The sequence below is a fragment of the Camelus ferus genome, chromosome 2 (genome assembly GCF_009834535.1).
Source record: "Camelus ferus isolate YT-003-E chromosome 2, BCGSAC_Cfer_1.0, whole genome shotgun sequence".
NCBI classification, from domain to species: domain Eukaryota; kingdom Metazoa; phylum Chordata; class Mammalia; order Artiodactyla; family Camelidae; genus Camelus; species Camelus ferus.
In genome coordinates, this window is record NC_045697.1 from 47,943,459 (window position 1) to 47,960,740 (window position 17,282).

Consider the following 17,282-nt stretch of genomic DNA (forward strand, 5'->3'; position numbering starts at 1 on the left):
AAAAACGACGCCAAAAATCTGGTAGAAGAAAAGGAAAAAAGAAAGAAGAAAAGGCAAAACAGTGAGGGACCAGTCCTACAGGGAGGGAGCGGCAAAGGAGGACTAGCATTCGTTCACTGTGTCTCCCCTTCTCCAACGGAGAGGCCAGTGGGACGGAGGGGGAGCCTCCAAGGCTGGGATCTATAAAGAGCACCCCTTGACCGACAGAACTAAGTTAAACGGGCACAGAGGGTCCCTGCAACACCCAGCCCGAGACCCAAGCCGGCAGCTAGGTGACAGGACAGGCTGCCCGAGCCGGGCGGAGGACTGGGGCAGTTGCACTGAGGCAGCCCTGGGAGACTGCAGAGTGCTGTGCACCATGGAGGAGTGGGTACACAGGGTAAAACAACCTGGGCCCTCCATAAAACAACATGGCTGATGTGCCCTGGGGGGAAGGGTGCCATACCCCCCATCTCTGAAAACCTGAGGAAGGTTTTTGGGTGAAGAGAGGCGGGGCTTAGGTGCAGAGGCCATATCCTCCAGCGTTTAGCACCCAGGCAGGGGCAGGGTCAAAACCTGAATCACTACTTAAGGGCATAGCAGCCTCAAAGGCCAAACAGAGACTTGTTTACAGCCCGAGTCAGACAGGACCTTTCTGCCCTGGTACCTCAGAGAACTCATGCCGCCAAGACAGACAAGGAGCTGAGTTTTGGCATGGACCAGGGGCAGGGCTATTCCATGGTCTTCCCCCAGCCTGCCTACAGAGCGAGGACCCAAGATGGAGCAGGCAGCTGCATACAGCAAGGTAGAGACCAGCGCCGGGAGAGGGCGGATGACCACCCACCTTCCTGGGAGGAACACAGTATCTGACTGGGGTGCTGGGAGGGGGCGCGATCCACCTGCCTACCTTGCCTGAGCACAGCATCTGACTGCTGCATTGGGAGGCAGAGTGACCCGCCCACCTCAAAGGAGAGCAGCACCTGACTGCAGTGTTAGGAGGGGGCACAATCTGCTTGCCAACAGGCACTGGGAGCAGCACAGACAAGGGCGCCAAAGGAAGGCCTCTGAAAACAGCAAGCTGAGTTCGCGAAACACCGTGAAGACAGAAAGACTTCTCAATAAAATCATTAAGAGCACACAGTCTCCACGAGAATAACCCCCCTTTTTTTATCTGTTCTATTTTCTATTACCTTTGTAATTTTTACTTTTTAAACAATTATATATGCTTCCAGTTTTAATCCCTTTTAAATTTTTCTTTTAAAATATTTTTATCAGTATTATTTTTTAAAAATTCACCTCATTTCATTTTTATTTCTCTTGGTTTTGATCTCTTGCTATTGATTACACACAGGTTTAAATTTCTTTTTGCCCTTTTCTCCTTTTTTTAAAGGGTTTTAAAAGACATCTCAACCCGATTGCTATTCTGCTTCAACCTGCTCGTCTATTATTGATTATACACTGTTTTCAAACTTTTTTTCTCCCTTCTTCTAAAATTCTTTCTCTCTTTTTTTTAAGTTTTATTCCTGCATAGGCGTTAGATAGTTAAATAAATAAACTCCTTAAGGACCACAATAGATAATTGATACTCCATAAGCCACAGTGCCAGAGAGATATGAGCAAGATAAAGAAACAGAGGAACCATTCCCAATTAAAAGAGCAAGAGAAATCCCCTAAAAGAATGATCAATGAAATAGACATTGATGGCCTACTAAATCAAGATTTCAAAGGAGTGATCAAAGTACTGAAGGAACTAAAAGAGATAGTGTTTAGAGATATAAAATATGTCAAAAATGAAATTGAAGCTGTAAAGAAGAACCAAGTAGAACTGGTAAACTCATTGGCTGAGATGAGAGCTGATCTAAAGGCTGTACAAAGCAGACTGGATAATGCAGAGGAACGAATAAGTGACCTAGAAGACAAAACAGAAAGCACCCAATCAGAACAGCTGAGAGAAAAACAAATAAAAACTAATGAAAACAACATAAGGGACCTATGGGATAATATAAAAAGTGCCAACCTATGCATAATAGGGGCAAGAAGGGGAAGAAAGAGCAAAGGGGACTGAAACGGTATTGAAAGAAATCATGACTGAAAACTTCCCAAACTTAAAGAAGGAATCAGATATCCAAGTACAGGAAGCTCAGAGTGTCCCAAATAGGAAGAACCCAAACAGACCCTCACCAAGACATTTCATAATCAAGTCAGCCAGAGTCAAGGATAAAGAAATGATCCTAAAAGTAGCAAGAGAAAAGCAAAGAGTGAGTTACAAGGGAACCCCCAAAAGGCTCTCAGCTGACTTCTCTACACAAACGCTACAGGCCAGAAGGGAGTGGCAAGATATATTCAAAGTCCTGAATGAAAAAAAGATGCAGCCTACGATACTTTATCCAGAAAAGTTATCCTTTAGGCTAGAAGGAGTGAGAAAGAATTTCACAGACAAGCAAAAACTAAGAGTTTAGCAACACTAAACCCATGCGAAAAGAAATATTGAAAGGTCTACTCTAAATAGAAAACAAGCAGGATGCTACAGAAATGAGAAACTCAAAACTGGGAAGGTGACAACTACCATGAATTACAAATAGAACAAACACAAAATTGTAAAAGAAGACATCTAAGTCATTAAGAGTGGGAGAGGGAAGCAACAAAATATAGAGTATTTTTTTTCATTTCTTTTTAAAAATTTTTTTTTCTCAGTAGGATGGATTTGAGATTATATTACTATCTGTTCAATAAAAACAGTTACACTAATGGGCTATTAGACTTAGAAAAAAGGGTAACCACAAGCCAAAAACTTACAAAGGAGTCACAAAAACTAAATAAAATCCATGATAATACAAAGGAAAACTACCAAACCACAAAAGGAAGAAGAAAGGAACAAAGAGGAAATACCAAATCAACTGCAAAGATAAGTTCAATATGGCAATAAACACACATCTATCATTAATTACTGTAAATGTTAATGGACTAAATGTTCCAATCAAAAGCCATAAAGTGGCAGATTGGATAATAAAGCCAGAACCTTCAATATGCTGCATACAAGAGACCCACTTTAGGGAGAAGGACACATATAGATTGAGAGTGAAAGGATGGAAAAGGATATTCCATGCAGATTGAAAAGCCAAAAAAAAGCAGGTGTAGCAGTAATGATTTCAGACAAAACAGACTTTAAAACAAAGGCCATAAAGAAAGATAAAGGACAGTTTATAATGATTAAAGGAGTAGTACAAGATGAGGATATTACACTCGTTAATATATATGCACCCAATATAGGAGCACCTAAGTACATAAAACAACTACTAACAGAGATAAAGTGGGATACTGATGGGAATATAATCATTGTCAGAGATTTTAACACCGCATTAACATCACTAGACAAATCTTCCAGACAGAAAATAAATATGGCAAAAGAGAAGTTAAATAATACAATAGAAAAATTAGATTTGGGGACATTTTCAGAGCATTACACTCCCAAAAAATAAGATATACATTCCTTTCAAGTAAACATGGAACATTTATCATGCTTGGGCACAAAAGAAGCCTCAACAATTTTAAGAAGATGGAAATTATCTCAAGCATCTTTACTGACCACAATGCCATGAAACTAAAAATCAACTACAGAGAAACAAAGGAGAAAAAAAGGAAAGCATGGAGATTAACAACATGCTATTAAAAAAATCCAATTTGTCGATGATGAACTCAAAGTTGAAATTAAAAAATACCTTGAGACAAATGAAAATGAGAACACAACCACACAAAATTTATGGGACGCAGCAAAGGTAGTACTAAGAGGGAAATTTATAGCGATACAGGCCTTCCTCAAAAAAGAACAATCTCTAATAATCTAACCCACCAGCTAAAACAATTAGAAAAAGACGAGCAAAAAACCCCAAAAGGCAGCAGAAGGAAGGAAATTATAAAGATTAGGGAGGAAATAAATAAAATAGAGATTTAAAAAAATAGAAAAAAATCAATCAAACCAAAAGCTGGTTTTTTTGAAAAAGTAAATAAAATCAACAAACCTCTGGCCAAACTCACAGAGAAGAAAAAAAGAGCACAAATAAGCAAAATAAGAAAGGAAAATGGAGAAATTACAACACATAAAATAGAAATACAGAATATCATACAAGAATTTTACAAAAAACTATATGGAACCAAAATGGATAACCTAGAGGAGATGGACAAGTTTCTGGAAACATACAGTCCACCAAGGCTGAAGCAAGAAGAAACTGACCACTTGAACAAACCAATCACTAGAAATGAAATTGAATTAGCAATAAACAAAAAATCTCTCTACAAATAAAAGTCCAGGACCAGACGGCTTCACCGCGTAATTCTACCAAACATACAAAGAACTCATACCAGTCCTTCTCAAACTCTTCCAGATGATTGAAAAGGAGGGAATACTCCCAAACTCATTCTATGAAGGCACCATCACCCTGAACCCAAAACTAGCCAAAGACACTGCTCAAAAACAATTTATAGGCCAATATCACTGATAAACATAGATGCAAAAATCCTCACTGAAATTTCAGCAAATAGAATCCAAATGCATATTAAAAAGATTATACATCATGATCAAGTGGGGTTAATCCCAGGGACACAAGGGTGGCTAACATATGCAAATCAATCAATGTAATACATCACATCAACAAGAGAAAGGACAAAAACCACATGGTCATCTCAAAAGATGCAGAAAAAGCATTTGATAAAATTCAACACCCATTCTCACCAAAGTGGGTATAGAGGGAACATATCTCAACATAATAAAAGCTATATATGACAAACCTACAGCCAGCATAGTACTCAAAGGTGAAAAATTCAAAAGCTTCCCAAAAAATCTGGGACAAGACAAGGATGCCCATTAACACCACTTCTATTCAACATAGTCTTGGAAGTGTCTTGGAAGCAATCAGTCTTGGAAGCAATCAGGCAAGGGAGAGAAATAAAAGGGATCCAAATTGGAAAAGAACAGGTAAAAATGTCACTATATGCCAACGACATGTTATTATATATAGAAAACCCTAAAAGGTCCACACAAAAACTACTAGAGCTGATCGAAGAATTCAGCAAGGTAGCAGGTTACAAGAATAAATTCAAAAATCAGTTGCATTTCCTTACACTAACGATGAATCAACAGGAAAAGAAAGTAAAGAAACAATCCCCTTTAAAACAGCACCTAAAGTAATAAAATACCTAGGAATAAATCTAACCAAGGAAGTGAAAGAATTATACACAGAAAACTATAGAATGTTGATGAAGGAAATTAAAGAAGACTTTAAAAAATGGAAAGATATCCCATGCTCCTGGATTGGAAGAATCAATGTTGTTAAAATGGTCACACTGACCAAGGCAAGCTACAGATTTAAGGCAACCCCTATCAAGTTACCCAGAACATATTTCACAGGACTAGAACAAATCATAATAAAATTTATATGGAACCACAAAAGACCTAGAATTGCCAAAGCATTACTGAAGAAAAAGAAAGAGGCTGGAGGAATAACTCCCCCAGACTTCAGAAAAAACTACAGAGCTACAGTCATCAAGACAGCATGGTATTGGTACAAAAACAGACATATAGACCAATGGAACAGAATAGAGAGCCCAGAAATGAACCCACAAACTTTTGGTCAACTAATCTTCGACTAAGGAGGCAAGAATTTACAATGGAATAAAGACAGTCTCTTCAGCAAATGGTGTTGGGAAAACTGGACAGCAGCATGTAAATCAATGAAGCTAAAACACTCTCTTAAACCATACACAAAAATCAACTCAAAATGGATCAAAGACTTAAACATAAGAGAAGATACAATAAACCTCCTAGAAGAAAATATAGGCAAAACATTATCTGACAGACATCTCAAAAATATTCTCCTAGGACAGTCTACCCAAGCAATAGAAATAAAAGCAAGAATAAACAAATGGGACCTAATGAAACTTACAAGCTTCTGTACAGCAAAGGAAACCATAAGTAAAACAAAAAGACAACTTACGGAATGAGAGAAAATTTTTGCAAATGAAACTGACAAAGGCTTGGATCCCTAGAATATATAAGCAGCTCATACAACTTAATAAGAAAAAACAAACAACCCAATCCAAAAATGGGCAGAAGACCTAAACAAGCAATTCTCCAATGAATAAATACAAATGATCAATAGGCACATGAAAAAATGCTCAATAGCACTAATTATCAGAGAAATGCAAATCAAAACTACAATGAGGTATCACCTCACACCAGTCAGAATGGCCATCATTCAAAAGTCCACAAATGACAACTGCTGGAGAGGCTGTGGAGAAAAAGGAACCCTTCTACACTGCTGGTGGGAATGCAGTTTGGTGCAGCCACTGTGGAAAACAGTATGGAGATTCCTCAAAAGACTAGGAATAGACTTACCATATGACCCAGGAATCCCACTCCTGGGCATATATCCAGAAGGAACCCTACTTCAAAATGACACCTGCGCCCCAATGTTCATAGCAGCACTATTTACAATAGCCAACACATGGAACCAGCCTAAATGTCCATCAACAGATGACAGGATAAAGAAGATGCGGTATATTTATACAATGGAATACTATTCAGCCATAAAAACCGACAACAATACGCCATTTGCACCAGCATGGATGTTTCGGGAGAATGTCATTCTAAGTGAAGTAAGCCAGAAAGAGAAAGAAAAATACTGTATGAGATCGCTCATATGTGGAATCTAAAAAACAAAAACAAAAAAACAAAGCATAAATACAAAACAGAAATAGACTCATAGACATAGAATACAAACTTGTGTTGCCAAGGGGGTGGAGGGTGGGAAGGGATAGATGGGATTTTAAAATTGTAGAATAGATAAACAAGATTATACTGTAAAGCACAGGGAAATATACACAAGATCTTACGGTATGGAAGCTCACAGAGAAAAAACTGTGATAATGAATATATATGTTCATGTATAACTGAAAAATTGTGCTCTACACTGGAATTTGACACAAAGTTGTAAAATGACTATAACTTAATAAAAAACATTAAAAAAAAAGAAAAAGAGAGAAGCAGAAACAGTCAGAGGTGCTTCTGGCAAACCATGGGTGTGTGTGTATATGTATGTATGTATGTGTGTATATGTGTGTGTGTGTATATATATATATATATATATATATATATATATATATATATATATATATATATATGTGTTAAAAACGTGGGCACTCTCACTCACTGCTGGGTAGGGACGTAAATTGGTACATCCATTACTCCTCCAACTTTTCAACAACAAAAAAGAATCCAGGTACTATACAGACTCAAAGAAAGCTTCTATTCTAGTTACATTCCTGCCTCCTCTCTCTTCATCCTATATTCAAGCCATATCGTTCACTTTTATGCCTTTGCACCACTGAAATACCTTTCTCTCAATTCTCCTGCAAGATTCCATCTATCTTTTAGGAATCACCTCAAATACTTCTTGCCATATTCTCCTCCAGGAAAAATTAACTAACCTTTCATCTGTGATCCCATAAAATTTGGTCCATTCCTCTACTATAATAGTTAAAACATATTAAAATTATAGTGCAAGGGAGGTTGTCAAAAAAAAAAGTTATAGTGCAGATATGTGCTGACTGATAATGTATAAACAACTCCTACTAATCAACAACAAAAAAATGGGAATAGGACATGAACAGAAAATTGACAGTAAAAAAAATATAAATGGCTTTTAAACATATAAACGACCTCAATAATAAAAAATACAAATTAAAACCAAGATGGTACCATTTAGTACCTATCAAATTGGCAAAGTTCAAAAATTTTGATTATACATATGTGGGAAAATAGGCATTCTAGTATTACTTGCTAGTAAGCCCATAAATTGGCAAAATCTCTATGAAGGCAATTTAGTGTTACCTATCAAAATTACAAATGCACACATCTTTTGATTCAATTCTATTTCTGAGTTTGTACTACAAGTATATTCATAATACTTGACAAGATCTACGTACATGATTATTCACTGCAAGGTCATTTGTAATAGTAAAAGACTGGAAAGATAAATGCGTATCGATAGGGTAATGGTTCAGTACGTTATGGTATATTCACACAATGAAATATTATATCCATGTTCATTGTACACTATTTACAATAACCAAGACATGAAAGCAATGTGAGAGTCCACTGATGGACGAATGGATAAAGAAAATGTCATACATATACATACACACACACACACACACACACTATTCAGCCATAAAAAGAACGAAATCTTGCTGTTTGCGACAACACGGATAAATTTTCACTTTTGCTAAGTGAAGTAAGTCAACAAAGAAAGACAAATACCGTATGACTTCACTTGTAAGTGTAATCTGAAAAAAAAAAAAAAAAAACACACTTACAGATGCAGAGAGCACATTAGTGACTCCCAAAGGCAGGAGGTGGGGTGCAGATAAAACAGGCTCAAATGGTCAAAAGGTACAAATTTCCAGTTATAAAATAAATAAGTCATGGATAATATACAGCACGGTGACTATATTCATAATACTACAATGTATATTTGAAAGTTGCTAAGAGAATAAATCTTAAAAGTTCTCATCACAAGAAAAAGAAATTTTATGATGATGGATGTTAACTAGACTTACTGTGTTGAGCATTTCCCAATTTATACAAATGTCAAATAATTATGTTGCATACCTGAAACTAATATGTCAATTATATCTCAATTTTTAAAAAACAACAGCTCCATCTGGAACAATCCCCAAGATACATTATGTTAGAAGCACACAAGTGAGATACAGGACAGTGTTTATTGTTAGAAAGCTATTTTCCTCTACAGGCAACAATTCTGATACTAAATGTGTAGATTTTTTCCCACAGTCTCCAATTATCTGACACTAGCTGGATATCCTACAATTCAGTACAACTCTGACACTATCTATCTGGATTAAGCACCAGATCCCACAAATTAAGGAATCAGTCCCACAAGACTACCTCTGCTTCAGCTGCCAACTGCAAGTCTGGCCATCTGGTACTTCTGGCCAACACCTATACATTGGGGGTCCCAGAACCCCCTCCTCACACTTCAAAATTTACTAGAACAGCTTGCAGAACTCAAAGAAACAGTATTTACTGGTTTATTATACAACATAGGACATAATAAAGAATACAGATGAACAGACACATAAGACGAGGTCTAGGAACTTGTCCCCACTGGGTTTGGGTGCACCACCCTTCCAGCACGTGGATGTGTTCACCAGCCAACCTCTCCAAACCCCATAGTTCAGGGATTTTTATGGAGGCTTCATCATGTGGGTATGATCAATTATAAACTCAATCTCTATCCCTGCTCTCCTCCCTGGAAGGTGGGAGGTAGGGCTAAAAATTCCAAGCCTTTATTCATGGTTTGGTCTTTCTGGTGACCAGTCCTCATCCAGGAGCCCACCAAGAGTTGCCTCATTAGAATAGTAACACTCCTATCACCTAGGAAATTTTAAGGGTTTTAGGAGCTCTGTATCAGGAACTCGATCAAAGACCAAATATCTTTGAAAAATGCTCCTGGCATCCCTATCACTCAGGAGATGACAAGGATTTTAGGAGCTCTATGTCAGGAACGGGTGGCAGAGACCAACATAAATACTTCTTATTATGTCACAAAATCCTTGCTCCAACATTTACTAGCTCTGTGACCTTGGGCAAGTTACATAATCTATTGGTGCCTTGCTTTTCATCTCTAAAAAAAGCATAGCAATGGCTTCCATATAAGGTTGCTGGAGGGATTAAATTGGTTATTGAATGTTAGTGTTCAATAAATGTGAAGTACTATTTTAAGAAGTCATATCTCTCCTTCAGGACTATTAGGACAAAGAAGCAGAGATGATAAACTTTTACAACTATTTCTGTGTGTCTTTATGGTACCAAGCAAAATAGTTTTTAATAAAAGATTTAAATGATAGCAAATGAAATAACTAAAAAAAAAAATACTTACTTCACAGCAGCAGCAAAATGTCTGTTGGGCACCAGAACACATACAGAGCAAGGATAAAGAGACATCTGAGAAGCCAACTTGGAAAGACTATGCCTTTGATGATATATCAAGACTTGAAAGAAAAAAAAAAATAAAATATTAATATTAATCATTACATTCATAGTTTTTACATTCCCAATGTTTTTTAAAACAAAAATATTCAATAGTTTGTGATTGTTAATCATTCTTTAAAAGGTGTAAAAGTGAAAACGGCACTTCTTGAAACTAAAGCCAGATAAAAACATCTAATTGAAGAATTTTGTCTTCATTTATTTTCAGTTTAATCTAGTTCAACCTCAACAGAGTGGGTTAGCTCTCTTATTACAGATTAAGTATATACATGCTGAATTTTTCTTAAATTAAACTTTCTTCTTCTTTTTTCTTTTTTATAGATAATACATTCACAGAGTTGCCAAAGGTACTTCTGAAGGATAAGAACAAAGTGGAGGGAACTGCCTTACCAAAGATCAAGACTTGTCATAAAGCTATGGTAATTAAGAGACTTCGGCATTGGCACAAGTATAGAAAGACAGACTAATGAAACAATAAACAGCCCAGCAACAGACCCATGCACATATGGATATCTGAAATTTGAGAGAGATGTTATTGCAAGTCACTGTGCAAGGAATTTAGTAAGTGTTGCTAAGACAAGTGATTATTCATAGGGGAAAGTATATTTAAATCCCTATCTCACACATACACAATCAAATCTAGAAGGACTAAGGACTTATATGTAAATGGAAAAACTTAAAGTCTTCTATAATTTAGGAAAATACCTTTATGACCTTTGAGGAGGGAACAATTTCACAACAACCCAAAAGCACTAACCAAAAAGTGACTATAGGACTATAAAAATGAATAAACTATATGCTAGACAAATAGATAGATGTTATAAATATCTTTGGTATGTAGAAATACTAGGGAAATGTTTTTATTTCAGGATTACAAAAGAATATACAAAAGTAAAGTCTTCCTCCAACCCCTAACACCCAGCTTCCCTCCTATATTAGCAACTTATTGTGATTCTTCCCAGAAATATTATTTCCCTCCTCACTGATAAAATGATAGCACACTCTACTCACTGTTCTAGACCTTGCTTTTTCATGTAAAGGTATTAAAGCCCATTTTCACACATATATTAGATGTAGATATAGATATACTCACATATTTTTAAGAGTTGTATATATATATAATCTCATATATGCCTTTCATAAAGATATGTTTATATGTATATATTATAGCAATAATTTCATATCAGTTCATAAAGACTTTATCTTTCTAGAGCTGCAAAGTACCTCACTGTGTACTTGTATCATAATTTAATCAGTGGTTGACCATTAGGTCATTTATAATATTTTACTATTATCAACAGTGCTGCAGTGAATGACCCTGTACAAACATCATTTTGCACATATACAAGTATATTTGTAGGATTAATTTCAAGAAGGGAATTTGCTGGGTCAAAGAATATGAACACTTGTAATGTTGATAAATACTGCTTTCTAAAATAACAGTTCCATATACATTTCCACGAGCAATGAAAAGGTTGCCTGTTTCCATACACTCATGCCAACGTAGTATGTTACCAAATATTTTGGTCTCTGTTAATCTAGTAGACAAAAGGTGGTATGCAGAGCTGTTTTAATTTGCATTTTTCTTATGGGTTAGGCTGAGTATGTTTTCATATGTTTGATCATCTAATGTTTTCTTTTCTATTGTATTGGCTTAACCTCAATTTTTTAAGTGAGTTCTCAACAACTAGGTTTTCATGTAAAATGACCCTTAAAGTCCAGTATCTTAAAATCTATTCATTACATAAAACCATAAAACCATAAAACCAATAGCTTGTAAATTATAAGACTTGTCTACACATCAAATGAATTATTTTCATAAGTTAAGTTTCCAAGCACAGAGCACTGGGCACACAGAACAGCTACCAAGTCTTCACTGTGGTCTATAAGGCCCTATGTGAGACATCCCTGCTTATCACTCAATACCACTCACCTACTTGCTCACTAAAACCCTTTTCTCAGATCTTTGAATCCTTCAAATCCCTCAATTCCTGTCTCAGGGCCTTTACATTTAATGTTACATTTGACTAGGATCCACCATCTCCACATTTTCCCATGGCCTACTCCTTATCATCAGCTCAAATGTCATCAAAGCCAAATGCCTAACAACTCTGTTTCATTCCTAATCTTCTAAAACAAAGTTGAAGTACAAGAAAACCACCAAAACTGTGAATTCTATGAACATATGGGTACGACATTTGGGGGCAGTATAGGAGATCTGTTTATTACTGGGAATTCCCTGTGGCACAAAAGCAACAAAGGGCTTTAATGGCTAGAAAGAAAAAGGGAAATAGACTATTGAGATCCAGTTCCTGCCCTCCAAAATCTCAAATTTAGTGGGCTCTGCTGGTATGCAACAGTCTAAGAGGAGATCCTCCACATTTTTAAAGGAGTCAGTTACCTCGAAAAATCACATGTGACAAATGAAAGAGCAATTATCCATTCAAGATTTGGCAAACATTTCCAAAAAATAATTCTAATTGCACTGAACAAGAACCCAATAACCTTGGCAAGATCTTCAAAATAATAATTCTCTTGAATACATCAATTGCAACCTGCTATAAATAATTAACCACTACTTTTAGATTCCCCAGTCATGACTACCAGAAATTAACATTCTCAACAGAAATCAAAACTGTTCCAGACTAAGGAAAAACAAATTACAAAAATACCACTACTTAAATAGCACTGTTAGACCATGAGATCTATATTTTCAATCCCTCTGTAGTCAATTTGTCTATCTGTAGTATTTCATGGTATTTCTTTAACATATTTCTTCTCTTACTTAGCAGATAACCTCACTTGCTACTTCAGAGAAAAGAGAAGCCCTCAGAATTTCCTCAACAATTTAAAAACCTATTTGAATCTGCACTCATTCTCAAAAGGCAACCCCACCCCTACCCCAGGGCAATGAGATAGATATTACTCCACATCCTTTGCAAGCTGATTCTCTTAAACTTGATAGTGAAATGTTAGGATTCCCCAGGACTTCTCAACCTAACTCTATAATCCTCCCTCTCCCCCAGGAGATCTTACGCATGTAGTCTTTGCCTCCCCACTATAGGCACCATAATCCACCATCTACCTGGCTTACTGCAACAAACTCCAAACTATTCTTTTACTCTTGGCCCTCTCCATTTCTTTTCCACCTACTAATAAAAGGGAAGATTTAAAAACAAAAATCTCATCATGTTCTTAAAACATTTGGATGGTCTCACTTTGTCCTCCGAATAAAGTAAATTCTTAACAAGATCCTCCATGAGCTATTTCTAACCTATTTAGTCAGCTTCACCTAACACCACTCTCTCTCATGCTTGCCACACTTCAAATACACTGGCCTCCTTTTCAGTTACTTGAACACATCGTGTTTTTTACAACCTTCAGACTTTCAAATATAATCTTCCCTCCATTTGTGAGATTCTCCCCTACCACTTTCCACGCCCCTCTTCCCATAGCTAATTCATTAAAATCCAGTGATCTTTCAGGGACTCTGTTTAAGCTACTTCTTCAGAAAAGTCTTCCCTGAAGACTCACAACAGATTAAGGCCTCTCATATACACTCTTACAACACCTTGTACTTTTCCTTCACAACCACGCAGGAAAATTGTATTAAAGAAATAATTATCAAATTAACGTCTACTCTTCAATAGATGATAAGCACTATGGCCAGGGAATGTATATAGCTTGTTCACCATTCTGTCCCTAACACATAACAGTGTTTGACAAATGAAGACACGATAAACATCCGTTGAGTGAAGGAAGGAAATCTGAACAAATGAGCAAAAATTGGATTCAAATTACTTTAAATATTATTCATTTCAACATATGGAAGAAGGGTGGCATTTTGTTGAAGATCCGCATTATTTATTCATTCAGTTGCTCAACAATGAATATGCCGAGGAAACATGCACTAGCACTGCTTTGAGCACTTAGTGAACAAAACAAACAAACTCCTCCTTTTGGAGCTTACATCCTAGTAGGGGGGAGACAATACTAATAAATATAAAATGGTATTGGTAAGGGGAACCCCACTGGGTAAAAAGAATTGAGAATCAAGGGGGAAAGTGGATTGCAACTTTAAATAAAAAGGTGAAGGTAGGCCTCCTTAAAAAGGTGACACTTGAGCAAAAGCTTGAAAGAAATAAGAAAGTCAGTCATGCAAATATCTTTAAAAAAAGTGTTCCAGGCCCACTTCACTTGGGAGAAAAAGCCCTTCCCATGAAGGAATGTTCTTTGTGTGGTTAAGGAACTAGGAAGCCAGTGTGGCTAGAGCACAGTGAAAGGGTAGCTGGAGAGGTCGGAGTGGTATGCTGGATGAGTGGAGGTGAGAGAAGACAGGTACCTAATGATGTGGAAGACCCTAGGCCAATATGATAATAAGGCCACATATATAAGTTTAAATTTTCTAATAGCCACAATCAAAAAAGGTAGGGAAAAAAAGACTAAAATGAAATTAATAATAAAACTTAACATATTTTATTACAGCTAATACCCCAAAATACTATCATTCCAACACATTATCAATATGAAAAAAATTGAAGTATTTCACTTTTTTTGGTACTAAGCCTTTCAAATCTAATGTGAATTTGACATACTCATTTTGAATTAGCCACAATTGAAGTGCTCAGTTGTGGATAACAAAATGGACAGCACAGCTGTAGTCCATCCTAAGGACTTTGGTTTAGAAAAATAGGGAGACTTTGCAGAGTTTTGAGCATAGGCGTGGCATGATTTAAGTTCTTAAATGACCAATCTAAATATTTGTTGAGAGTAGACTGTAGCTTGGAAGGTAGCTGCAGTGAGCTAATAGTTGTCAAGGTCTGTTGTGATCTCTTGCCACCCCTATTTTTTAAGCAACAACTATCCCAAATAGAGAATGCTGGTCTTTACACTAAGCTTTTCTGTGAGAAGCTCAGCGAAAACTACGATTCTGTTAAATTAATCAATCAATCACTGACCTAGGAGTAAAGTTTCAGTCTTCCACTGCCACTCACTAGTTTTATGAACTTGGCCACATACTCAACAGAATGAGTTTCTTCCTCTGTAAAACGGGGGTGATCTCGGCTGCTGCCTCCACCTAAAGATCCACCATAATTAATAACAATATATATCACTGTGTTTCAAAAACACAAAACAAAAATCTGTTAAGTACTGTACCCAAAAAGTGTGGTCATCCTAGCCAACAAACTGGACCTTGTAAATGCTCTAAAGGGTTGCTACCAAGAAGTACTACAAAATTGGCCTCCAAATGATGAATGCTGACCCAAATTAGACAACGCCTGGGAGTTTAAGAATTGGAAGAGCCTGCAACGATGTGCTGAGAAAGAACCAAGCATTCTGTAAACTGTAAAAGTTTACGGATATGAGCCACTCAAATGTAACACCTTTTCCATTCCGGAACTCACTTCACGTGTCAAACGCCTTTCCCCGCAGTTCACACCCACAGTATCGGAGATACAACCATGTCTTTGCCTCCACCTCTGCGGGTGGCTGGAGGGGTGACAAAGTATATCCCCCTCCCACTCCACTCCTAGGGTGGACAACTACAGAAAGGAGTGAAACCTCTGACAAGGTCTCTTTTAAGTAGTAACGACCCTCTGGAAAATCTAGAGCCCAGAAAGAGTAGAGGCTTATGGAGCCACCAGTGCAGAGCCGCACCTAGGAGAGTCCGGCTTGCACTCTGCTATCACAGAAGACCCCACACCAGAGTTATTTTCCCCGCAAGCCCGGACTACCCTCCGCTTTACCTCTACCGAGGCATCTTGCGGCCGCCGCCATGTTGTTCACTCCGGAATGTGTTGACGAAATTGGTCCCACGCTTCAACTTGAAAGAATGTTTAAAAGGGTTCCCATCCGGAAGTGGCGGAGGGGGAAGGGATTCCGAGGAGCAAGAGGAAAGGGGCTGGAATCAAAGCAGGCTTTAAAGCCGGTGGGGGAGGGCGCGCAGCGCGGGTGCCCCGTGGCGGTGCTCCCGGCAGTCCTCCGTGCTGCCGAGGATCTCGTGTTCCGTGGTTCCGGTACGACAGCTTAACCGTCTAAAGGGGAATCTGCCCTCCCTGAAAAATGCACACGATCTGTTGGCGATGCTCCAACTATTTCATTCCCTTTTATTTTTTCCTTTTTGATTCTGCACATATGCTCAGAACGATCATTTTAATAGATTTTGAGAGTACCCAGAAAGCATGAAAAACTGAAAATCTGAAGAATCTCACCAGATTCCACCGCCACGTTTCCAGCCTTGTAAAGATTTTTTTAAAATAGCCCGGCTTTCCACTACCGCCCAAGGTGGGTGTCCCACTCAACAACAAACTTCCTTTTTAAGTCATCTTAAGATCAGCGTGATTTTAAATTAATCTAACATTAATCAGGTTTACATTTTCTCCTGCTGACAAATTGTGCCATTAGGATCAATTGAATAATAAAACTTGACAAATTTATATAATACGACTAGTTTTAAAATGGTAGATCTAAGACCTACGCACAAGTTATTCTGACTAAAAAAAAAAAAAAAAAGGAATCAGTATCCTTTCCATTACGTCACAGCAGTTGGTGTGGTTTATCTAAAAAAAATCTGATCGCGAATTATATCACTTCCCAGTTTAAATAAAACCCTCCCGTGACTACCTCTGGAGCTCGCTTCTGGCCTCTGCCTGCCTCCCCAGCCTCAACCTCCTGCCAACATCCCACCCCCTCTCGCCCCCACACACATACATGGCTTCTCACCTCCATGACTTTGTTCATTCTGTCCCCAGTGTTTGGAACGTCTTGTATCACATCTCCTAGGTAACTTTTTAAAAAAGATTTCAGGTCAGGCTTTATTCACTGATGAAGCCTCCCTCCTCCCTTCCCAGGCTGAGTTTTGGCCACCTCATTCTGGTTTTGTATAGTACCCAAAGCTTATAACTGTTTTTGTGTGTTTGTTTTGAACAGTTTTTTTTTTTTTTGAGGTATAATTCACATACCATACAACTCACTAATCTAATGGGTACAATTCAGTGGTTTTTAATATATTCAGAGTTGTGTGACCATCACCACAGTGTGTTTTCCCCACTAATCATCTGAGCTCTTGTGGGCAGAAATCCTGTCTTAACTTATTTTTGTAACCTCAGCATATACTACCCACCTGGCACATAGGAGGTTCTCAATAAATGTTGAATAAATAAATATCATATGCAAGCATGAATTATTGACTCAATTAGAATAGCAAGCCTGCAAACTTGCTTCCATCAAGCTGCCC

At 37.6% G+C, this 17,282-nt stretch overlaps 1 protein-coding gene across 8 annotated transcripts in view; it reads right to left on the reverse strand.

Annotated features, from left to right (window-relative positions):
- The window catches only part of MRPL1 (mitochondrial ribosomal protein L1), a 76,086-nt gene extending 59,985 nt beyond the window's left edge, over window positions 1-16,101 (reverse strand). For 5 of the 8 annotated variants that reach the window (XM_032457314.1, XM_032457305.1, XM_032457323.1 and 2 more), the window contains exons 1-2: window positions 15,793-16,027; window positions 9,936-10,047 (exon numbers count right to left, since the gene is read on the reverse strand). In XM_032457314.1, the coding sequence (XP_032313205.1) occupies window positions 9,936-10,047; window positions 15,793-15,823 (143 nt within the window). In that variant the 5' untranslated portion in view covers window positions 15,824-16,027. Of the gene's footprint in view, window positions 1-9,935; window positions 10,048-15,003; window positions 15,123-15,792 lie in introns of all 8 variants that reach the window. The other 3 variants (XM_032457338.1, XM_032457287.1, XM_032457344.1) reach the window with 3 other exon arrangements.
- Between the last annotated feature and the right edge of the window lie 1,181 nt (window positions 16,102-17,282).